The sequence below is a fragment of the Stegostoma tigrinum genome, chromosome 14 (assembly GCF_030684315.1).
Source record: "Stegostoma tigrinum isolate sSteTig4 chromosome 14, sSteTig4.hap1, whole genome shotgun sequence".
Lineage (NCBI taxonomy): Eukaryota > Metazoa > Chordata > Chondrichthyes > Orectolobiformes > Stegostomatidae > Stegostoma > Stegostoma tigrinum.
In genome coordinates, this window is record NC_081367.1 from 55,045,798 (window position 1) to 55,072,055 (window position 26,258).

The window sequence follows — 26,258 nt, forward strand, 5'->3', positions numbered from 1 at the left end:
TGTCGTCAGTATGGGTATGTTCTTGATGTATGTAAGGCTGGTAAGAGTAGGGAACCCTGGATGAAAAGACATTGAGGTGCTGGTTAAAAATAAGGTATTATATATTAGGTGTAGACAACTGGGATCAAGTGAATCTTGAGAGGTTTGGATACAGTTGACTAGTTTAGTTTAGGATTATGTATGTTTGGCATGGACTGGTTGGAGCAAAGAGTCTGTTTCGGTGCTGTATGATGCAATGACTATGGTTACATGAATGTGTTAGGGCGTACTGTATCTTCCTGTTATTGTTTGTGCGATAGGCATCGTCGGACCCAACTGTTTGGGTATCTGTTTTCCTTAAATACCTGATAGAGAGATTCTTCATTTTGGCATAGTTTCGGGTTGCTGCAGTGTTGTTGCTTGTTTAAATTGTATTTTTACGCAACTCCATTTGTGGGTGTTGGGGTGGTTGCAGTTGAAATTCTGGACTTGCTCCGTGTGTGACCTTTCTGTGCACCATTATCAGAAGTTCCCCATTGGCCCTGCATTCTACCATGATATCCAGGAATAGAAGCTCTTTGTTCTTTTCTTCCCTGATGAATTTGATGCCGGTGAGAGTGTTCTTTGCAAGTTGGTGTGTCTCCTCTAGTTTCGTCTGTTTACATGAACGACACTTTTGCCATCAGCGGATTCATATTTTAGGTTGGATCTGTGGAAGGACTGTACTTTCAAGTCTGTGCATCACTGCTTCTGCTATTATCTGGAAATAGGTGACCCTGTTGATATCCTGCAGATTTGGCCATTAAAGGTAAAGTGGACCATTGGGCATCAGAATGGCATACAAACTTAGTCAAACCTAGGCCAACTTCTAACTTGAACCAAAGACCCCTCACCCACTGCAAGCTAATGAACCAGCTCAGTGAGGGAACCAACCGCATAATGGTATCTAGTTAAATCAGCAGAATGTGACCAGTGGTGTCCTACGACGATCAGAGTTAGGTCCTCCATTATTCACATTACTTATTAACAACTTGAGTAGTGACATAGAAAGTTTTCTGATGATACAAAGTTAGGCAGCATAGATGATAGCAGCATAAAATTACAAGGGGATATTGATAAATTAAGTGAATGTGCAAAACTGTGGCAGATGAAGCTCAACATAAAGTGTAGACCAAGAAAAGATAGGTTGAGGGCACTTTCTGGATTGTACGAAGTTAAACACAGTGGATGTCTAAAGAGATCAGGTGTAGAGATCTTTAAAGTGTCATGAAGAGGTGCAGATAACAATGACAGAATCCGTAAAATGTGGAAGCAGGCCATTTGATCCGTCGTGACCACACCTCCGAAGAACATCCCACCCAGCCTCACTGGCGGCCCCCCACAACCCTGTCCTGTAATCCTGCATTTCCCATGGCTAATCCACCTAGCCTGCACATTCCTGGACTCTGGGCAATTTGGCATGGCCAGTCCTCCTAACCTGCGCATCTTTGGACTATGGGAGGAAAATGGACCACTTGGAGGAAAGCCACGCAGAGGATGTGCAAACTCCACACAGACAGTTGACTGAGCGTAGGATTGAGTCAAGGTCCCTGGTGCTGTGAGTCAGTAATGCTAACCGCTGAGCCTCCATGACACCCCACCATGAAAGCTAATAGAATGCTGGCCTTTATATCTAGAGGACTAGAGTACAGGAATGCAGAGGTTGTGCTGCAGCTGTGCAAAATCCTGGTTAGACCCAATGTAGAGCACCGACAGCACTTGTGGAAGAATATAGTGGCCTTGGATAGAGCACACATTGGTTTACAGGAATGATATTTGAAGACTATATAAGTTAGACCTGTTCCTCTAGAATTTAGAGGTTTAAGAGGTGATCAGATTGAAATCTTCAAGCCATCAACAGGGACGGACAAGGCAGATTTTAAAAAAAACTATTTACACTGGTTGGGGATTCTAGGATTAGGGGCATAGTCTGAGAATTAGGCCCAGACCATTCAGGAGAGATATTATGAAGCACTCATACACACAAACGGTGGTAGATATTTGAAACTACCTTCCACACATGGCCGAAGATGCTGGATTTGTTGTTAATTTGAAATCAGGTTTTTTTTTGTCAAGCAAATGTATTAAGGGAAATGAGCCAAAGGCAGATATAGAGTTTGGCCACAGATCAGTAATGATCTCATTTGAGTGGTGGAGTTGGATCATGGGACTGCATAGCCTATTCCTGTTCCTGTTCTTATATGTTTTTTACTTGTCTACCACTATTCACAGCTGGACCTGGCAGGAGGGCAGATTGATGATCCATTGGTTGTGAGATCACTTTGACTTGCATGCTGCTTCCATTGGGTACTTAATGGAATCCTACCAAACAGCCTGGATGATGAAGGTGATCATTGCTTCCCCTCTATGGATGAGCAAGATGGCCTTAATCTTACTCAATGTAGTGCTGCGTTAGTGCTCACTAGCGAATGTGCCATTTCTTAGATGAGGCATAAACCGAGAGTTGTTAAACAACTCTCAATTTGATTTGATTTATTACTGTCACATTTACTTGGGTACTGTGAAAAGTTCTGTTTTGTATGCAGTACAGGCAGGTCATATCACACAAAGTACATTAAAGTAATAGAACAGCAAAGAATACAATGTTATGGCTGCAGAGAGCAACATTAAATTTAAAATTTGAGTTGTCCTTTCAAAAGTCTAATAATAACAGGGAAGAAACCGTTCTTGAATCTATTCATGTATGTCTACAAATTTAAGAATCTTCTGCCCAATGGAAGAGAGTATAAATGGGATAGGAAGGGTCTTTGATTATGCTTGTTTTCCTGAGGCAGTGGGAAGTGTAGATGGATTCAGTGGATTGAAGGCTAGTTTTCACCATGGACTGGGTTATATTCGTGATTCTGTGTAGTTTCTTCCAGTCTTGGGAAGAGTAGCTGCCAGATCACACAGTGATGCATTCAGATAGGATGCTTTCAATGGTGCATCTACAAAAATTGGTAAGTGTCTTTGTGGACATGCTGAATGTCCTTAACCTCCTGAGGAAGTAGAGATGCTATGTTTTCTTGACCATTGTGGGTAGACCAGGACAGAGTGTTGGTGGCCATTACTCCCAAGAGCTTGCCGCTGTTAACCATCTCCACTTCAGCATCATTGATGCAGACAAGGATGTGTCCTCCACTTTGCTTCCTAAAGTCATTGACCAGCTCCTTCAGTTTGTTGATGTTGATGGAAAGATTGTTGTCTTTACACCATGCCGTCCAGCACTCATTCTTTTTCATGTTCTGTCTCGTTGCTGTTTGAGATACACCCTACAATGGTGGGGTGATCAGCAAACTTGTAAATGGAGTTGAATTGGAATTTAGCCACGCAGTCATGTGTATGCGTGCATGTGAGTAAGGAGTATAGTAGAGGACTGAGTACGCAGCCTTGCAGGGTTCCTGTGTAGAGGATTATGGTGGAGGTGATGTCATTACCTATTCTTACTAATTGTGGTCTATGCATCAAGGATCCAGTTAGAGTGCGGAACAGAGATCTAGGTCCTGGAGTTGAGATTAGTTTGGAATTAATGTGTTGAAGGTAGAACTGTAATCGATAAGTAGGAGCCTGATGTAGGTATCTTTGTTATCCAAACATTCCAGGGATGATCGTCGGCCCAGCGAGATGGTGTCTGCTGTGGACCTGTTGCGCCAGTGGGTGATTTGCAAAGGATCAAGGTAATTTGGTAGGCTGGAACTGATGTGGGCCATGATTAATCACTCAAAGCACTTCATGATTATGGAGGTCAGAGCTACAAGATGGTAGTCATTGAGGCACGCTGCATGATTTTTCTTTGGCATCACTATGATAGCGGTTGCCTTGAAGTAGGACTTCAGCTTTACCTTTGTAAAACATGGTCTTTCTGCTTATATAAACACATCTCTGGAGGGATCTGCACTTGCTTCATTCCGTGAGATGAGTTGTGCATATGGATAAACAGAAAATATTGAAAACAATGCCTGGTTTATTATTGTAATATGTAAAATGGCACTTCTTTTTTTTAAAAAAAAACTCTTTAATCATGTGACCGGTAGTATAAGGAAAAAAGAAATCACTGCTTCATTTTACCAATTATGCCCCTTTTTCAACTGATTGTCATCACTGTTCACTGCTATATGTTGCATAGTTTTCAGACTGGCTGGGTCTGTGTTGTCTGTGGGTAGGCTCAGTTGGTGCCATATGCACCAAGCTCCAATCAGTGGCTGCAGCAAAAAATAAAGCAGCTTACAACTTGCACAGCTGCTAACAACTTTCAGAGGCTGCAGCTGACGGTGACCGAGACCACTCAAATAAGATGGACCAGCTAGGCACTGCATCTTCAAACACTATTAGAAGGTATAGTATGATGTGTGAGAGAGAGAGAGAGAGAGAGAGAGAACAAGAGTAAGGCAGTCAGGAGTTCTGAGGAAGATAAAAGTTGATTTGTATTCTAGCAGTTATTTTAGAACTATTTGGTAATGTTACGCATTCAAGGATGCAGTAGAAGTGTCCACTGAAAGATAATCAATAATATGTAAGACTTTAGGGAGATTTTATAAGTGGAAATTACTAAATCCCTGCATTGGAAATAATGTGTATTAGAACTGTGTTTAAAAGCTGCTCCTTAAAGTTTCTTGAACAAATTGCTGATAACAAGTGAGGATGAAGTAAAGTTAACCAGACCTCAGGGATTAAGTTAACCAAACCTCCGTTCTGAGCTTTCCAGAGTAATCTGGGGGATGTGGAGAGTGGTGACTCGGCTATATTTTCATGTGTTAATTTGGATGAAGGTTTATGTGGCTTTTTAAAAATATTTTGACACACAAGTACAGTTTGAGGCTAGTGTGATGTACATGGACTAGTTGATGGGGTGAGGGGGATACAGAACGGTGGTCAGCGTTGGGTGAGGAGGTACGTTTGTGTGTGTTGGAATTGGAGGTGGGGAAGGTAGAGACCCGGCTGGACTGAGTGGGCACATATAAGGATGCATGATGGCATGTGGTTAGTTCTGGGGCTTGTGTGGCCAGTGGTTTTGTTAGTAAGAGGAGTAGGGAGTGTGTTGCCAGTGTGAAGTGTGGGCCATCAAGGCTAAGGCTGGGCATAGTGGGCATGGCGCTAGAGTGATAGGGAGGTTAGGTGTGGAGTGAGGGGATTTTGTGGGGCTGGTATGATACAGATGTCTTGTGAGGCCACTGAAATGGGGCAAGTTAGGCACGGACATGATGCTGATGGGTTTTCTTGCCTGGTGTGAAAAATGGATGGGGAAGCAGGAGGTTGGTGTGATGAGGAAAGTTGGTTGGAGAGAGGGCTGTGGCTGGTATGTTGGAATGGGGGGGTGAGGGGGGTAGTTGACACAAAATGGCCCAGTGTGAGGTGTAGGTTGCTGAAAAAATGCTAGAATATCAGAGAAATCCTCTATTTTAATTCTTTTAAAGCAATCTAATATAAATATAGAATTTTGTTTATAAATAGACACTGAAAGCAGTTCTATAAAGATGGTGTTTATCAGTATAAGTATACTGAGCTTATACTCGTAGATTAGCTGAGGCATTTTGAGTGGAAGGAGTCCCCTGAGCTCAGTGAGATGAGTTTTTGTTTTGCACTGTACTCTTTATTGTGAATCCATGTTCATTTGCCTTTTTAAACTTCTTAATTGAACAATACATAAACTTAATACATAAACTGGCACAGAGACATGGAAAATATCCCCACTATCCCTTTCTTTAAAAGTTTTACGAAATATTTAAACTTTTCCTGCTTTTCTTTTCTCTTTGGCTTAATTAAGTGTGGTTTGTATCACCAAGTGTTAAAACTATATCTAGTGGAATATTGTTCTTTTTAGCCTGACACAGGCTTTAAAGCGCTTATGAATATAGAGAATTTGGATCTATAAGCTTGAAATTAATAAAGGATCCAATTTACACTTCAGGTATTCAGAAATCATTTAGAAAAATTTAGTTAATTATGTATGAAATGGGCGTAATGCATTCCGAAGTAGGTTTGAGAGCCAGGAAATAAGAGCTATGTGAACATTTTGTACATACGTTGGTATGCATCAGAGGGTTAGGTTACATGAAAGGGAAGATGTGGGTAGGACTGTGGAGAGTAAGGGAAATTCCAGAGCACAGTGGAGGGGCACATTCCTTCCAGAATAGTGCCCGGCGTTTCGATTGACAAATGTAGTGAATGCTCTGGCGTGACCCTGGGACATCACAACAATGAATTGTGGGCTAGGGTGGGGAAGGAACGCTAAAAGCAGAGTTCTCTCATTAACATTGCATCGTGACAGGCTAGGGATTTGTGAGAATTTATTCCCCCCCCTGGCTGTTGTGCAAGTATTAATTCCAGTGGGGTGCAGTTCCATGGGGATCAACTCGCAGCCTGAAGTGCTGTCTCCCAGGGATTAACTTCCAGTTGCATGTCAAATCCCCACTGGGGGCTTGTTCCACAGGGATCAGGTGCTTTCACTAAATGTCATAGTATTTTCCAAGTAGCCGTTACTTAGAATTGTGAATGCCCTATACTTGAATGTTTAACTGCAATGGGAAGAGAAATTATCGGTGCACAGGGTGCATTTGCCATCTTAATGAGTACGGATTGGTGAATCCTTCTCAATAGCATGAACATTGCTGACTTCTCCTTTCCTAACATAGGGGCATGGAAGACTATTATAATTAATTTCCTTAATCCAGCCCTGACCCAACTGCGGCAGACTCATTTTCAGGTTTACACCTGGGAAGATTTAGTGACCTGCTGAGCTATTGTGGAATACATAAATTTTGAGGAAAAAACCCATGAAGGCATTTCATAAATGCATCCCTAAGAACATTTGTAAGGAAAGCAGAGCTGAATTGATAAATTAGGTTAAGTGATAGGTCAATGAGATGCCGTGGCATACATTTTAAGGTGATACTTCAGAATATATGGAATAGATACATTTCAACAAATAAGGAAAGGAAAGCTATTATAAGAGAATATGAACTAGCCATGTTTAATTTGTCTTATTGTTGAAGTATTGTTTTTAGAAATTTTATTTAAAGTGAAGAAGACTCTGTCATAGCGAAAGTTAATCTGATTTGGGTTAATTAATTATGTAAATAACTAAATTCAGAGGGAGAAACAGGTGGTAATGAGTGTGGAGTAGGATGTGTGAATAGGTACAGACATTTCTGTTATGTGTATTTCATTAATGTGAATTGGCTGTAACGTGATTTGAGTAGCGGATACTGTTTGGATGACACAAACTTTCTGCTGTGCAGACATATTGATTTCTCTGTAACAATTTTCATGTAATGTGATTTTCTGTGGCACGAGGTCACAGAAGAATGCAACTATCGTGTTAAAGGAGAACTACCTGTAGGCAATATGTCCGTCCACAAGGGAAAGTTTTCACCAGCAAGCTCAGAGCTGAATCGATTACTGGGTGCTGAGTAGAGTTAGGAGCTATGAATTTATTATGTTTCATTTTCCGAATGAGTCTGGAATGAGTGAAGATTGGCCTCTGATCTGTAGCCTGCTCCTTCTCCAAACGTCTGTTAGAAGTTTTGCAAAATCAAACAAATTATAAAGAACATTTTTCAAAACACTGGTTCACTCTCAGCTAGAGCATCATGTCCATTCAGTATTCCCACATTTGGAAGATTTTTAGAAAGGGTGCGGATAAGTTTGAGATAATTATTGAGGAACTGATGTATTAAGGATAGTTTAGAGATGCTGAAGTTGTTTGCTAAAGAAGATTAAGTGATAATTTGGTACAGGTGGCCAGAATTATGAGGAATCTAGACAGTAGGTGGCACAAAACTGTCCTAGTGGCAAAAGAATCGAGAACCAGCAACACACATTTAAGGTGAATAGCAAAATGATCAGAAGCGACATTTGGTAAACCCTTTTTTTACATGATTAAGTAGTTAGTTTTTGGAACTGGAATGCAAATCCTGAGAATGGAGGCAGGTTCAATCAGTGCAGTCAAATGAAATTGAATAAGGAACCGAGCAGAGAAAATTTGTAAAGTTGACTTGCTCTTGCAGAGACTAGGTACAGATTCATCAGGCCAAATGGTCTCTTTCTGTGCTGTAACCTGAATATGATTCCCTGAAGCTAGAGAATGGGATGAGATGACTCATTGAGGAAAGAAATAATGTTGGCTTCTTGGACCCAGTAGTTTCAGTGCTAGAATGCCGTTTGATTGTAACTCGGGTGGACTGCAGCACATTTTCAAAATCTGCAACCATTTTCTATCAGACTTCTGGATTTTTGGATATGGGATAATTTTATATCAATTTCAGTATGTCTGGGATGCAACTCACATTATTGCTTAGATTTAACTTTGGGACCGCATGAATGGTCTCCATTTGTTATGAGTCTTGTGCTGTTGTATCTGCTGAAGATTGTTATTTGGCTTTCAGTGAAAGGAGAGAAAATGCATGCTGCTAGTTCGATTGCATGTGACTGAATGTAATATCAATAAGGCCCTCAGTCAGTGTGCATTGACATCCTGGTAAAAGGGAGTGAGGATCACACATCTGGAAATGTAATTCTGAAAATAACTTGGGCTCTTCTGCCTTCCACAAATGTTAATGATTTTTTGTCACTTCCTTGCACTATTTTTAATTGGAGATCTGTTGGACCAGTACAGTGAATTTGCATGTTTGGCTTAAGTATATTTTGGCCTATCTGGAGCTGGTCACTATTGGATTTGCTATTATTGTTCTAAGAATTTAATTCCTAATTTTTTTTACTTTACTCTCAGTATTTTCTTTTCTCCCTTACAGATTGGTAGATCCAGCGGCTCATTTCTCCTGGGTAGAGAGCTGTTGCCATTCCACCATGTCACAGAACGCTCAGTCCAGTGACCTGCTTAACCAGGATTGGTTCAAGCAGCTCTTTGAATTAGCACAGTGAGTGATTAATTACTCTGTTACGCAGATGACTTAGAGTAAAGGATGTTGTGTGCTCACATCAAACATATTGACTTACATCTAGCTGGATTGTAGTGATTCTCGGTGCATCGGACTATAAGACGCAGAAACAGACGTAGGTCGTTTGACTGAGTCTGCTCGACCTTTCAGTGAGATCATGGCTGAATTGAGTCCTCATTCTGCTTCCTTGTTTTAATTCCATCACCCTTGATTCCCTTGTTTAACAATTAGTCTTTCTTAGCCGTCTTGACTCGGCCTCTACAACCCTCTGCTGTAAATCATTCCACAGATTAGCTACTCTCAGAAGAAATGCTGCCTCATCTCTGTCTTAAATGGGTGACCCCTTACTTTGAAATTATATCGTCTGATCCTAGACCCTCCCATGAGGGGAAACAACCTCTTTGCATCCCCCTGAGAGTCTTGTGTTTCAATTAGGTCACCTCTTGCACTTCTAAATTTCAGTAAGTACAAGTTAAACCTACCTCTCCTGAAAAGAAAATCTTGCCCGTCCTACAGTTCACATAGTGAACCTTCTCTGGACTGCTTCCCATGGCAATGCCTCCCCTTAGTTAAGGAGACCTAAAACTGTTCAGTGTTCCAGATGCGTGATCTGACAAATGCCTTGTATAGTTTGAGCAACACCTTGCTGTTTTGATATAAACAGCAAAATACTGCATATGTTGGAAATTTGAAATAAAAATAGTGCTGGAAAAACTTAGTAGATCTGGCATCATCTGTGGAGACAGAAATAGAGATAACCTTTCGAGTCCAACATGGTATCTTTTCCCTATTTTAGTATTTTGCTCCCTTTGAAATAAAGGCCATCAATCCATTTACCTTCTCTTTTACTTGCTGAACATGAGTGCTAGATATTTGTGGTTCATACATGACCACTAATTCCCTCTGTGCTGCAGCTTAATGCTCTTTGTCCGTTTAATAGCATACAGCTTCCTTATTCCTCCTTCGAATGTGTAACCTCCCATTCCCCACATTTTGTTCCATCCAAATTTTTGCCCACTCACTTAACCTGTCTATATCCCTCTGTTGACTCTTTGTGTCATCCTCAGTGCTTGCCACCTATTTTTGTCATCCACAATCTTGGGTATAATATGTTCAGTTCCCTCATCTGAGTCTTGAACATTTTGTGTTAATTATTGTGGCCTCAGCAATAATCCCTTTGGCACACTGCTAGTTACAGGTTGCCATACTGAAAATGCCCTCTTTATCCCAACTTTCTGTTATTAGTTAGCCAATCCCCCCTATCAAACCCCTTTTGGAAACCCAAATTTAATATGACTTCTGCTGCCCTGTTACCTTCTCAAAGAGCTCTACAAGCTTCCTTCTTTTCCTTCTTTCTGAAACATGCTGACTCTATTTCATTATGTTATGTATTTTCAAATACTCTGCTGTTTCATTCTTTATAATAAACTCTGATGTTTTCCCAGCGAGCTGTTAAGCTAACTGACCTGAAAATACTTGTTTTTTTTAATTCTCTTTTGAATACAGTTAAGGTTTACAATGAAAGCCCCCCAGGTTCAGAGTGAGAACTGTTTACAGTGGCTGGCCTTCAGGCAATTTCTTCAGCTCAGTATGTAATGTTTAACTACTGTACATTAGATGAGTAATTCTGTGTATTGGTAAATGAAATAATTGTTAGAATAAAGAAATGTTAAAATAGGGCATGAAAGAAAAATGTAGCATTTACTTTCTGGCACCTGCATATGGGGCCAGGTTCTAAGAGTATAAATGTTGCCTGTGAGATGTTGTCTAACTGGTGAGGATAGCTAGGAGCTTTCTGCTATAGATCTGTTAGCAGTGTGACAATGGGAGAGACCATATTTTGGAATGTGTTGACTAGCTTCCAGTCTGAGAGAGGGAGAGGATGCTCCAACATGGCACCAGTTCGTTCGTGTAATGTACTGTGTAAACAGTGTTATAACGAATCTTGCAATGCTGAGTGAGATTTCTGGTCCTGATTAGTAACCAACATTAAAATGAAACAGTGTAAAATGGTTACTTTAAAAACAGACCACCAGAAAATGACAGAGAAAGGCCTTATTTAACTTGTAGTCTGGCCTTTCTTTCAGTCTCTCAGCTAAATTCCATCTTATTGCAAAATGCTGGAATAATTTTACATTTTGGAGCATTTCTTTGATCAAAGTCATAAATTTATTTTTACATTTGGTCATTCAGCCCATCCCTCAAGTTTGATTAATGGGCAGTAGTTTGGGAAAGGAGTTAGATGTGCTTGACTGTCACTGCTGTTCCTAGCTTCAGCATATTGAATAATGTGTGTGCTTCTCTGAGAATGTAATGTTCTACGTGCCACTTGTTTAGATTTTGCAGTTCTGCCACCAGTCTGATGGATCTGAGATCATAGATGGAATTTACCAGTTGCATCTATGGCAAATCGACATCAATTAGGAATGCCATGGCAAGGAGCCTACATCATAGCAGAGACCTGTGGTCATAACCACCAAGTAAATTGGCTGTTTATTCAGAATTCCTGCAATCTTTAGATTTTCAACTATTCAATGAATGTAAGGCTAAGTGTGACTGCAGTTGCCCCATTTCAAAATCCCTTCCCTTTGTAACAGAAGCAAGTCTCTCCTTCTCGCAAGTCAGGGCATGTAAACCTTTCCATCTCATTCTCGTGTGTTGCTGTGCCCTGTTATCTCTTACTGAGTAGGTTTCACTTCTGATCCCTGGCAAAATTTGATAGAACCAGATTGTTGAAATTATCTGCAAGGCTATATGCTAGATCTTCACAAAATAGTGGAAGTGCTCCTGGGAATGCACTACTCTACTATATTAGCAATTTAAAACATTACTGGATAATTTTGATATTGCACATCATTGGTCTGACTTTTTAAAAAAAAGTAAATTACTACATACGCTTCTTATCTGTTTAACCTCTTCTCCAGGTATTGTCAGGCTAATCCAGAATAATTGAATTATCTTCTTTAACCTTGAGCTGCGCTTTTGCTTCAGTGTTCAGTCTGCCATAATGGTGCAGGTGTGAGTTTCCCAGACATTCCTTAACTCAGTAGATTGTTGGACCCTTGCATTTTTTTAACCCTTACTGACCTCCAAACACACAACCACTTACATATAGAAGGGCACCCAATGCATGGGAACACCAGGTTTCCCTCTAAGGTACACTGAATCCTGAGTTGGAAATGTATCACCGTTCTTTAACTGTTGTTGAGTCAAAAACCTGAAATTCCCTCCCTAAAGGCTTTGTGGACTACAACGGTTCAAGAAGGCAGCTCACCACCACCTTCTCAAGGGCAACTAGGCACAGGCAGTAAATGCCAGTCAGCCAGAGGCACCTATGTCCCATGAATGAAGAAGAACGTGTGGGCTAGGAAAAGCTTGCCTTTGTTTTTGTCTGGCAAACAACCAGATTCTCTCAACTCTTAAACAAAGAAATTTAATTTTGAAATTATAGGATACTCATTATCATAACTCATGATGTAAAAGCTTTAATGTGTAGTTACTGTTTTAAAATAAATCTATATCCAGTCATAAAAAATGAGGGAATTTACCCACCTGATCTCTTGTGATTCATGTCTTGACTTTGTTCAAGCACTTCTGCTGTCAGGCATGCCGGTCTGTCAGCTGGTGGCACTTCTCCACATTCATGACTCCTTTTTAACCTTGCTTCTGCTGCTCCTGTCCCACACAGTTCCTCTGCTGGTTTGTGTGCTACTAAGATACTTTCCTCTTGCTGCTCCTTTTAATGTTTCTGACATTTTTAATAATGGTTCCCAAGATTTCCCTATGCCAGATGCTATGGTAGCTGGCATATAGTTTCCCACTTTCTGTCTATCACCTTTTACAAATATCTGCTTCTTTCCAATCTGGTGAGCATCTTCTCGGACTCTCAGGAGTTTCTGGAAAATTAAATCCACCGCATCAACTGTCTTACTAGACACTTCTTTCAAGACCCTAGCCTGAGTCCATCAGGTTTTTAGGTGCTGTCAGTCTGCAGCTCTGACATTTTACGTAGAATCACTTAATTTCTTGATGAATGAGTTTTCATAAGTTCTCCCTCCTGTTTCCTGACATTGCTGCTCCTGACATATTACTTCTCTCACCTGTAATGAAGACAATTATGAAATGCTTGTCCAGATTAACTCATGTCACTTTGTTCCAATATCAGTTCGGTAGGCTCATTTAGAGTTAACTGTTTTCTTTTATAAATATGTTTAGAAATCCCTATCTGCTTTTATTTTTCTTTGTTTATTCTTGGGCTGTAATTTTCCCTGTTTATTAATAATTTTAAAGATTCTTTGTCTGTCTTGTATATTCTGCCCATATTCAGACTTCAAACTGTCTTTGCATAATTATGCTTTTTCTTTATATTTGAGACTATCTTTACCTTTTTACATAAGCAATAATCTTTTATGTCCATCCCTTTATAATGTTTTCAATTCCTTTGAATATCTGTATACCTGCAGACAAGGGAGGCGCAGTTGTAGTATGACGCGCTGACCTCGACATGGCTGAGGCCAGGCACCACCACCAACTCTACAACACCACCTCCTATCACCCCCTTGATCATGACCCCACCCCCCAAGCACCAAACCATCATCTCCCAAACCATCCACAACCTCACCATCTCAGGTCGTTTGCCAACTCGCACCGTGCACTTCTATCTCCTTCTCCCAAATCTACAAACCTGACTGCCCTGGTTGACCCATTTTGTCCACCTGCTCCTGCCCCACCAAACTTATCTCCACCTATCTCGACTCCATTTTCTCCCCCTTGGTCCAGGAACTCCGTACCTATGTCTGTGACACCACCCACGCCCTCCGCCTCCTCCAGAACGTCCAATTCCCCGGTCCCCAACACCTCATCTTTACCAGTCCCTATACAGGTGGCTAAAAGGCCCTCTGCTTCTTCCTATCCCGCAGGCCCGACCAGTCCTGCTCCACTGACACCCTCATCCGCTTAGCCAAACTTGTCCTCACCCTCAACAAGTTCTCTTTCAGTTCCTCCCACTTCCTACAGACAAAGCGTGTGGCCGTGGGTACCCGCATGGGCCCAAGCTATGCCTGCCTCTTTGTAGGTTATGTGGAACAATCCCTCTTCCATACCTACACTGGCCCTAAACCCCATCTCTTCCTCTGTTACATTGATGACTGTATTGGCTCCACCTCGTGCTCCCATGAGGAGTTCAAACAGTTCATCCACTTCACCAATGCCTTTCACCCCAACCTTAAATTGACCTGCACCATCTTGAATACTTCTCTCTCCTTCCTGGATCCCTCTGTCTACACCTCTGGCAACTACCAAGAAACCGAAATACACTTCAAGCCCACCGACTCCCTAAAAACACCCCCACCCCTGCCACCTTCCTGCGACAGTGCCATCCCCTATTTCCAATTCCTTCGTCTTTGCTGCATCTGCTCCCAAGATGATGCATTCCCGCCTGTACACCTCAGATGCCCTCTTTTTTTCAAGGACCGCAACCCCCCAAGCTCCCCAGGGCTCGAGAACCCCCTCGACTATGTCTCCCGCAGCTCATCCCTCGCACCCTGTCCCTGCAATAATGACCAAAACACAATCCCTGCTCGTCCTTGCATACCACCCCACCAACCTCTGGATCCCACGCATCATCCTCCAACACTTCCGCTATCTGCAATCCGACACCCCCATGAAAGACATTTTTCCCTCCCCACCCTTGTGTGCTTTCCAGAGGGACCAGTCTCTCCAATGACTCCCTCGTCCACACCACACTCCCCTCCAGCCCCGCTGTACCAAGCACTTTCCCCTGCAACCGCAGGAAGTGCTGCACCTGCCTCTCACTTCCACCCTCACCCCCATCCCAGGCCCCAAGAAGACTTTCCACATCAAGCAGATGTTCACCTGCACATCTGCTAATGTGGTATACTACATCCGCTGTTCCTGTTGTGGCCTCCTCTACATCGGGTAACCAAGCGGAGGCTTGAGGACTGCTTTGCAGAACACCTACGCTTGGCTCGCAATAAACAACTGTACCCCAGTCACGAACCATTTCAATTCCCCCTCCCATTTCCTCAGACGATATGTCCATCTTGGGCCTCCTCCAGTGCCACAAGGATGCTACCTGAAGGTTGCAGGTACAGCACCTCATATTCCACTTGGGAACCCTACAGCCCAATGGTATCAATGTGGACTTCACAAGCTTCAAAATCTCCCCTTCCCCACCCACATCTCAAAACCTGCCCAGCTCATCTCCTCCTCCTTAACTTGTCCTTCCTCCCACCTATTCTTCAATTTATCATCTCTGCCAAGTTTGATCCTTTGGCCTCACTATTGAGTTTAAAATTTTCTCTACTTAGCTCAGCATGTAACTTGCAAAAGCGCCAACCTTGGTGGTGGTCATGATGTGGAAATGATGGTGTTGTACAGGTGTGGAACATGTCAGAAGTTACACAATGCCAGGTTATAATCCAACAGGTTTATTTGAAATTACAAACTTATGGAGTGCTGCTGCTTTGTAAGGTGAAATCTTCAACTGATCAAGGAGCAGTGTTTTAGAGATAGTAGGAACTGGAGAATCAGAGATAACAAGGTGTAGAGCTGGATGAACACAGTAGGCCAAGCAGCTTCAGAGGAGCAGGAAAGCTGATGTTTCAGGCCTAGGTCTAGGCCCAAAACGTCAGCTTTCCTGCTTGTCTGATGCTGCTTGGCCTGCTGTGTTCATCCAGCTCTACACCTTGTTATCAAGGAACAGTACTTTGAAAGCTTGTGATTTCAAATAAACCAATTGGACTATAACCTTGTTTCCTGTGAGCACTGGTCAGGTAGAGGCTGTCCCAATAGCTCAGATCCCATTTTGCTTAGTACCGGTGCCACTGTCCCATGAATCAGAATCCGCTTCTCCCACAGCGGTCTTTGTGTCACGGCTTCATCTCTGACCTGATTTGGTCTGTGCCATTTTACACATGATTTGGTTCATAAATAGAGGTTGTGACCATTTGTAATTCTTTTTCTCAATTTGGTGCATAGATCCTTGAACTAACTAAATTAAGCTAGCATAAAGAAATGTCCCACAGTCTTTCTGTAAGCGCATGAGTGGTAAAAGTAAGTGGAAACGGACCAGAAGGGGAATTTACACCTGGCGGGAGGCATGGCTGAAGTGTTAAATTAACACTCTCTACATCTGTGTTTACCAAAGAGGAGGTGGGTACCCAGGTCATAGTGACAGACAAGGAAACTGTCACTAAAAGGGTCAAAATTTGATAAAAATTGTTGGATAGACTGTTGGTACCTTTTTAAAGGTGATAAAAGACAGGATCAGATGAGATGCATTGAAGGATTCTGAATGACTAAGACCAGATGGTTTAACTTCAGTGATCGGGAAGATTATCTAGACAATTACTTGGGTTAGAATTAGTAGTCACATGGAAAAAGTAGGGTTGATTCAGAAGAGTCAGTGCGGATTTCTAAGGGGGGGTGGATGGTGCTTAACTGATTTGCTGGAGTCTTTATTTTTGAAAAGCAAACAGGCTTGATGAGGGCAATGCTGTTGATGTAGTGTACATGGGCTTTCAGAAGATGCTTGATATAGTTCCCCACAAACTTGGAAGTTGTATGTGATGAAATAAGAAAGTGACTAGATGTGCAGGATTGAGTGATAAGGAACAGAGTAATGATCTATGGATATTTGTCTTTGGAGGAAGGTTTATAGTGGAGTTCCCCAGAGATTGATATGAGACCCTTGCGTTTTCTGATGTATATTAGATGTCTAGATCTTAGTGTGTAGAGGACAATTTCAAAGTTTGCACATGATTCGAAGCTTGGAAGATTGTAAGCTAAGAAGAAGCCACGTAGAGCTGAGAAATGACAGATAAGTTGCTGGAGTGGGCAAATTGGTGGCAGATTTCAGTTTAACAGATGTGTGAGGTCATGTGTTTTGGCAGGAAGAACATTTGAAAGACGATGTAAAATAGGGGCAAAATTTTCAAGGGTATACAGAATGAAATTGGCGGATATGTGTTCAGATTATTGGAGACAGGGCAGGTAGGGAGAGTAGAATAAAGAACACGGTAACTGGCTTTATCGGGTCATGAAGGACGTGATCAAGGAGTTTGAACTTGCATAAGACACTTGTTAGACTTTGCCTAGAGTATTACATACAGTTCTTGGCACCACATTATAGAACATATATGAATGCATTAAGAAAAGTTGCACGAGTGGTTTCAGGATAAGAAATTCTATTTATAAGGATAGATTGAAGACCTTGGAACTATTAAAGCGAATATTGCTAAGAGATCTAACGGATGGATTTCAAAACCATGAGGGGAGTGGCGACAAACACCTGTGCTTATAGGAGGATCAAGAACAAGAAGGTATGGATTTTAAAGTGACTTGTAAAAGAAACAAAGACGATATGAGGAAAAAAAGACTCCTACAGATGACAAGTAGTTAAGATATGGAATGTACTGCCTGGAAATGTGCTGGAGTTAGTTCGATTGAGACATTCAAGAGGACATTGGCTGATTATTTAGGTTAAAAAAATGTGCAAAAATGAGGAAAAAACAGGTGGTTGGCACTGGGTAATATTCATTTGAAGAGCCAGTAAAAACATGACAGGTTAAATGGCCTCTTTCTGCACTGTAAGATTCTGTGACAATGCAGAGTCACTTCCTTTGCCCTGCCTCAATTGTTGCTACCTAAGTGGGCCATGTTTATTAGGTTTTCTCCCTCCCACTGCAACTTTCTCTCCAACTGTGAACAAATTTCCTCAACCCTGGGACTGGCCAAGCAATCGAGTAGCCTGAACATTTACACTTTCCTGCAGAGGATTGTGTCAATCCTTCAATTATAGTATTCTCTACTACCACCATATTCCATTTTGCTTCCCAAAATTGAATTTTTTTTCTTTGAACCAAGGTCATTTGCCTCATCTTCCCAGCAGACCCATTAACATCAAAATAAGCTGAAAGAATTTCAAAACAAACACAGAAATTGTTGGAAAAACTCAGGTCTGGCACCATCTGTGAAGAAAAATTGGTGTTACGGAGGAGTAGTTGACACCACACTGATAATTAAAACTGAAACAACCAGAGAAGCTTGCCTTTGCTCACAACCTATCAAAGGAACTATGAAAAGTCGTATAACCTGCCTCTCGCACCCCTCCACCTTCCAATCTGGGATAAAAGAGAGGCTAAATGAAATAAATCCCTCATATTTACTTAATAAGCAACAAGTAACAATTTATCTAGCTAACTCTGTGAACAAATTAACAGACTGCTAACAAACCAAACAATTTTCCCTGTAACTACTAACTATTCCCAAATACAACAGCATTCTAATGATATGCAGTTCCAATGGATACAAATCCCATTTATATAAACCAAAATAATTTTAAAAATTTAAAACTTATCCTGGCTGTAATTTTGAGAGATTAATCTTCCAGAATGTTGTTTGCCTTCTCCACTGTCCTCCTGTCAAGAACACCTTCCTCTGTTGAATTCTGGTTGGAAATATTAGCTAAGAGTGCCATAGTTCCTTTGTTTAGATGGTGCTTACTCTGAGAGCTTAGAGATTTCTATGAGAGCCAGTGATTTTTCTTTCTTTAGACCTGATTGCGGTTGAGAGCTCTTCTGTTAATGGATGGCAGTTTTCTTTATAATCAATTTTCAAATGGCCTCTTCTTTCATATTCTTGATGACCTAGTAATTTCTCACAATAAGATTTGTCCTACATTGTCAAAACCATCAGATTTAAATTTGATTGGGTTTTCGTTTCTAGGGCCTGGTTTAAATTAATTGGCTGATAGTAAAACTGCCTTCATAACAAATCAAGATTACTGCATAGGTTGCCAATCATGCAGTCTTTTGATACAAATTTTTCAATTGTGATAACTCTCTGTGCCCCTACAGCTGCTTGCAGACATTTTCTTTAAATCTCCAAGCCTAGCCAGCAATTTGAGTTTGCTTCTGACTTACAGCATCCACAGTTCTTGCAGTTTTGAAACAATCTCAAGTCTGTTGAACATGCGCTAAAGGTGAGGCTCCTTTCTCCTTAGACCCCTAACCTGCCTCAAATGGCTAATATGGAAAGCACATAGACCGACCAGTCAGTCCAAGTTTTCTGCAGGTGTTCTTCTGCTGCTCGGCATTTGACCTTTAACTGATCCTTCTGCTTCTTTCTCTTTCATTTACTTCTGTGGCTTCCGCATGAATGTAACTGTGCTGGTTTTGTCAACCAATTCACATGGCAATGATTCTGCATACTTGCTACCGTCTAAGTAAAGTTTGAACATTGAAAAAGGCCAATCTTCTCTGGAATATGGATTTCAACATTCAGACTATCCAAAAGAATTTCAGGCTTATTTTTCCAAAGGTCAGGACAACCAAGGACTTTTTTTTGTATTGTTTTGTTTCTGATATTGCAAAATGCTTTTTTTGTTTTTGTGATAAAGCTACATCTGCCATAAAATCAAAGAAGCAGGAGTAGGCAATTCAACCCTTTGAGCCTGCTTCACCATTCGACATGATCAAGCTGATCATCCAATTCAGTACAACAAAATGTGAGGCTGGATGAACACAGCAGGCCAAGCAGCATCTCAGGAGCACAAAAGCTGACGTTTCGGGCCTAGACCCTTCATCAGAGACGGGGATGGGGTGAGGGTTCTGGAATAAATAGGGAGAGAGGGGGAGGCGGACCGAAGATGGGGAGAAAAGAAGATAGGTGGAGAGGAGAGTATAGGTGGGGAGGTAGGGAGGGGATAGGTCAGTCCAGGGAAGACCGACAGGTCAAGGAGGTGGGATGAGGTTAGTAGGTAGATGGGGGTGCGGCTTGGGGTGGGAGGAAGGGATGGGTGAGAGGAAGAACAGGTTAGGGAGGCGGAGACAGGTTGGACTGGTTTTGGGATGCAGTGGGTGGAGGGGAAGGGCTGGGCTGGTTGTGTGGTGCAGTGGGGGGAGGGGACGAACTGGGCTGGTTTAGGGATGCGGTGGGGGAAGGGGAGATTTTGAAACTGGTGAAGTCCACATTGATACCTTTAGGCTGCAGGGTTCCCGGGCAGAATATGAGTTGCTGTTCCTGCAACCTTCGGGTGGCATCATTTTGGCACTGCAGGAGGCCCATGATGGACATGTCATCTAAAGAATGGGAAACCAGTCACGATTGGACATAGAGCAGTTTTTCCGCCGCCTTCGCCTCCATGCCTACTTCTTCAACTGGGAGCCTAACCCTCCCTCCACTGACCCCTTCACCCGCTTCCAACACAAGTCCTCCTCCTGGACACCACCCCCAGGCCTCCTAACCTCCCTCGACCTCTTCATCTCTAACTGCCGTCGATCCAACCTGTCTCCGCCTCCCTAACCTGTTCTTCCTCTCACCCATCCCTTCCTCCCACCCCAAACCGCACCCCCATCTGCCGACTAACCTCATCCCACCTCCTTGACCTGTCGGTCTTCCCTGGACTGACCTATCCCCTCCCTACCTCCCCACCTATACTCTCCTCTCCACCTATCTTCTTTTCTCCCCATCTTCGGTCCGCCTCCCCCTTTCTCCCTATTTATTCCAGAACCCTCACCCCATCCCTGTCTCTGATGAAGGGTCTAGGCCCGAAACGTCAGCTTTTGTGCTCCTGAGATGCTGCTTGGCCTGCTGTGTTCATCCAGCCTCACATTTTGTTGTCTTGGATTCTCCAGCATCTGCAGTTCCCATTATCTCTCATCCAATTCAGTATCCTGTTCCTGCTTTCTCACCAGTCCCTTCAATCCATTTAGCTCCAGAGACAATGTCTGACTACTACTTGTAATCACTTCCTTTGGCAGACAATTCAGCTGACTCTCTGGATTTAAAAAAAAATTCTCACTTCAATCCTAAATGGCCTGTATCTGTAGACTGTTCTAGACTTTGAATGATTTTGAACGTCTTTTCTGTGTTTACCCTAGTACAGGTGGAATTTTATAGATTTGTGTGAGATTCACCACCCCCCCCACCCCCTTTCATTCTTGTAAACCTCCGAGAATATAGTCCTAACCAATTCAAACTATCTTCATATTCAATCCTGTCATCCCAGAATCAGTCTGCTAATTAAGCCTTTGTTGCATTTCCTCTTTAAATAAACATTCATCCATGGATAAGGAGACTAAAACCGCACACAATGACAATGTAAAAGGTGTTTTCCGCAAAGACAGGATTGGTGCCTGTTGTTATGTTGTAAGGTAGTGATTTGTTTTTTATTCATTTACGAGACAAAGATGTCGCTGGCTCCGCAAAATTTATTGTCCATCCCTAATTTCCCAGAGGGAGTTAAGAGTCAATCCCATTGCTGTGGGTCTGGAGTCACATGTAGGCCAAACTAGATAAGGATGGCAGTTTCTTTCCCTAAAGGACATTAGTAAACGGAATGGATTTTTCTGACAGTCGACAATGGTCATCATTAGACTCTTACTTCCAGATTTTTTTAAAAATTGAATTCAGATTCTACCATCTGATGTGTTGGAATTCGAACCCAATTGACATCATTTTCAAAATTAACCAGCATCCAACATTGTTCCAACTGAAATGGCAAAAAGATATCTTTCGGTCATTTGATGATGATTTCAGTAGCTTTTCAATGTAGGGTATAGTTCAAAGACAAATAGCTTGAGATGTGGCAGGACCTGGTCTACCATCCAGCCCAATCAGTGGATGGAGAATAGACATTCCCTTTCTTCTCAAAGTGAGTCATTCCTATGTGTGTGTGTCTCCCCCTCTCCCCAGAGCATTATCTGGGTCACTGGATTAACAGTTCAGTGATAATACCACTGGACCATTACCTCCCCTATGTGCCTAGGTGTTTGTGTTTGGAGAAGGTTGTAGTGATCTTTCAAGGATATGCTAGTGTATGCAATGTCACCGTTTTGAGGGTTTTTGAAAGGAGTTTCTGGGAATCTAGCAGTGCATATTGTGCATTTTTGGGTATTGGAGAATGCATTATGAAGACTATGTGCATTCCTGCAGGGGTCCCTGATAGACTCTGGGTAATTGTATGATCTGTTGGTGACTCTGTCAATCCGGATAGATTTTGGTCTGTGACACCAGCTCTACGAGCCCTTTGTTTTGGAATAAGCCTTTGTGTGCTTGGACAGGTTCCTGAGACCCTGGACATCAAGCGTTTGATTGGGTGTGATATCAACTTCCCATAGCAATACAGCAGTCAGCTGGATTTGTGCAAACCCTCTGCTTCATTGGATCCTGATGATGCACAAAAGATTGATTGTTGAGGTTAATCAGCTCAGTCCCAGAACATCACTGGAGAGGTTCCTTAGGTCCAGCCATTTTTGGCTGCTTCAGCAATTACCTTCCCTCTAGCATAGCATTCAGAAGAAGGGATGTTCTGATATTTACACAGTGTTCAATACCAATTGTGACTCCTCTAATGCTAACAGCAAGCTGTTCCTATGTACAGCATGGCCTGGACAACAGATTTGACCTGATAAGTGATAAGTAATGTTTGTGTCGCACAAGTGGTAGTCACTGACGGTCTCTAATAATAAAGAATCTAACCATTGCCTCATGACATTCGTTGGCATTGTCATTGCTTAATCCTCCACTATCATTCGAGTTACTGTTGACCAGAAACTGAATTGGACCAGTCGTTTAATTACTGTCGCTGCAAGCTGGTCAAAAGTTAGAAAGTATGCAGCAAGTAACTTGTGTAGCTCATTCACCAAAGCCTGTCCACCACCTCTAAGTCAGGAGTGTAATGGATTTCTTTCCACTTGCCTGGATTGATTGCACCATCCAGGGCAAAGCAGCTCACTTGATTGGCAGAGATAATGGGAACTGCAGATGCTGGAGAATCCAAGATAACAAAGCGTGGGGCTGGATGAACACAGCAGGCCAAGCAGCATCTCAGGAGCACAAAAGCTGATGTTTCGGGCCTAGACCCTTAGCTTTTGTGCTCCTAAGATGCTGCTTGGCCTGCTGTGTTCATCCAGCCCCCCACTTTGTTCCCTTGATTGGCAGCCCAGTCCAGCACTTTACACATTCGCACCCTTCCTCACTGAAGTTCAGTTGCAGCCACGTGTACCAAGTACAAAATGCGTTACAACAACTCACCAAGGCTCCTTGGCAGCAGTTTCCAAATTTGTGACCTGTACCACCTAGAAGCACGAATATAATCAATACAAGGGAGTACAGTCATCTGCAATTTCCAAGCCACAGATCATCCTGACTTGGAACAGATCCTTAGTTGTTATAGAATTACAGTCCTGGAACACCCTTCCTAATGGTTCTGGAGGTGTTCCTGAATCCCAAGGATTGCACAAATTCATGGTGGCAGCTTGCCAATTTACTCAGGGAAATTAGGGTTGAGCAGTATACCCCAAGAATGATTTTTGTCTTGTTTGAAAAGCTTTCAGTTGGAGGAGGTGGGGGGTGGGGGGGGAAATCAAGAATTGTTTTGTATTGTCTAATGCGTGATCCAACAAGACACAAAACAGAATAAGAAATTTGAGTCAGCCAAGAGAAATCTCCATGTGTGATGAAAGGAACCATCCCCACCCTCCATGGCATAAGCTAACACTTTCAATTCGCAGAGGCTGGCATGGCAAGATATTTTATTTTCAGCATTCTACATGACATTTTCACAGGAGTTACAGTTAGTAATACTGGCTGATATTAGGAAGCCCGTCATGAATTATAATCCAATTCGGAAGTCAGGCTGACATTTCAAGCCAAGATGAAAATAATCTTTGTCTATTGTGGTTAGATCACGTAACGTCCAACAAATTGAAGCAGCAGCAATGGTGTTTGCACAGTTATGAGTATTTGTGTATTGTTTCTGCACAATACTGCTTTTAGGTCAGCCTAGAAGTGTCAGTCTCGGTACCTTATGTAGCGCATTGCTCTCTGAATCAGAAGTCATGCGCTTGGGTTGCACTTCAGTGACTCCATACAATGTAAACTGACAGTGCAGTACACAGTTGAGAGTATTGCTTTCAGGTTAAGTGTTCAACTGAAACCTATGTCTCAGGATGAAAAGATTGCATGGCTGCCATCTGAAAGAAGCACAGGAGGAAATCTCCCTAGTGTCCTGTCCTAGATTTATCCAGAAAAAAAACTAAAACATGGTTATGATGCACACTGATCTGCCTCGGTTCTTCAAAATGGAGCTTCGGTTTGACCAGTTGGTTTATTTCCATGTATTACTTGTCTTAAAAAAAGTTTTCTGTTTTACAAAAACAGAGGTTTTCCTTATTACTGCATTCTTTATGGGACCTCTCTATGTAGTCCAGGTCTTCTCAGTGTTCTAGAGCAACATGTCCACCAAACAGTGGGTCATTTCTGTTTCTGAAACCTTTCTGTGCACCAATTCACTGCTACAATTTCCTATACTACAGCAGACACCTACATACAAAAATGTACAATTCTGCTGCTTGACATGCTGGGGTGTTAGGAGCAGAGACTTGCTGAGGGACCCTACATGTTGTTGATCCTGACTTTATGTCCAGAAGATTGAATTAATAATACAAGGAATGAGCATTTGCATTGAAAGAAGCATTTAGCAATTTCAGGCAGGTGTGGATAAGTAAGTTTTACCCTGACGTGGTTGTTCATTTCTATTTTGCAGACCAGTTTTAAATGTCCAGCCGATTGACCTGTCTTTCAGCGATGAACCACATGAGGGGGTGCCAGGCAACAGAATTGAGATCAGCATGGATGTGGTACGCATGCAAGATATGGAACCCTTGGACCCAATGTGGGTGAGTGTAGGCTTACTCTAGTGCTGGTGATAACTTATTCTGTTAGTACGTTCTGTTGGTACCAAGATGTTCACTGTTCTGGCTTTCATCATATTAGATGATTTAAACGTAATAAAGACTGTGTTTGAAATACCAATAACGTCTATACCTAGAAGTGTAGGAGATGGGAGAAGGCCATTCGGCCCTTAGAGCCCGCTCAGCCATTCTTCACGATCATGGCTGATTGTCCAATTCAGTAGCAAGATCCTGCTTTCTCTCCATTACCTTTTGAACCCATTCGCCCCAAGTGCTGTGTCTAGTCACCCCTTGAATACATTTAATGTTTTGGCATCAACTACTACCTGTGGTAATGAATTCCATAGGTTCACCACTCTTTTGGTGAAGAAATGTCTCCTATCTCTGACCTAAATTGTCTTCCCTGAATCCTCATATTGTCACCCTTGGTTCTGGACACGCCCACCATGAGGAACATCTTCCTTGCATCTACCTTGTCCAGTCCTGTTAGAATTTCATAAGTCTCTGAGATCCCCACCTTCATTTGTCTGAACTCTAGCAAAAACCATCCCAACCTAGTCAATCTCTTCTCAAATGTCTGACCTGCCATCCCTGGATTCAGCCTGGTAAACCTTCACTGCACTCCCTTGAGAGCAAGAGCATCCTTCCTCAGAAAAGGAGACCAAAACTGCATACACAGACAGGTGCGAAACTGTGACTAAGTTTTTCTCTCAGTTGGAATGACTCCAGAGACTTTAAAAATGATGGTGGCGTTCTGTTTTTGGCACTCCAAAACACTTACTTCGATTACCTTATCTGATAGTTATTTGATCTGGTGGAAGGGGAGCTTTGCCACGTTTTTTGTCTCATTAGCCAAAATTCAGCTGTTCTCAAATTGACAATGTACATTGCAATGGTGAGGGCGATTATGTGCGACATAGTTGTCAGGAATAATAGGACTAGTCTGCGATGATCTGGAGGTTGGGGTAAGATGGGGCATGTTCAGTGTTCCCCCTCCAGGTTTAGGATTGTCATTTGTGAGTCAGGTGTTCAAGGTGCCAGTAGGGTTGTCAGCATTCAATCTATTGGTGATAGCTTATTGGCCAGTAACGGTGTGTAACTGGAGTGGTCAGTGGCTGGCCTGGGATTTGTGGCGGTTTGAAGTTGTCATTCACATAAATACCCAGGACAGTTCTTCATGATCCTGATTAAACATCACCACCAAATTGACAAGACTATCACATTGTTCCTCAATCTGCAGCAGGAAGTGTACGTGGTTACCTGGGTCAGGCAGAGGGAATACTGTGAATTTCTAAGACCAAATAAGTTGGCGCTGCTGCCTCACCAATGCCAGGGACCTGGGTTTGATTCCACCCTGTGGCGCCTTGTGGAGTTTGCGTGTTCTCCCCATGTCTGTGGGGATTTCTTTGGGTGTTCCAGTTTGGGGTCTCAGCTCGAAGGTGTGCAGGCTAGGAATAGCTATGGGAAATGCAGGGTTATGGGGGAGGTTGCTGGGTTTGGGTGAGATGCTGTTCAGAGTCTTTTTGTGGACTCAGTGGGCTGAATGGCCTACTTCCACGCTGGTAAGGTTTCTCTGATTCTGTAAGTTATGTTGACAGGTCTATAACTGCAGGACTTATCCTTA

At 42.4% G+C, this 26,258-nt stretch overlaps 1 protein-coding gene across 1 annotated transcript in view; it reads left to right on the plus strand.

The window, feature by feature from the left end:
• Window positions 1-24,017: 24,017 nt before the first annotated feature.
• tp63 (tumor protein p63) overlaps window positions 24,018-26,258 on the plus strand; it is a 145,696-nt gene continuing 143,455 nt past the window's right edge. The window contains exons 1-2 of the mRNA XM_048541787.2: window positions 24,018-24,042; window positions 24,487-24,619. Of these exons, the coding sequence (XP_048397744.1) occupies window positions 24,023-24,042; window positions 24,487-24,619 (153 nt within the window). The 5' untranslated portion in view covers window positions 24,018-24,022. The remainder of the gene's footprint in view (window positions 24,043-24,486; window positions 24,620-26,258) is intronic.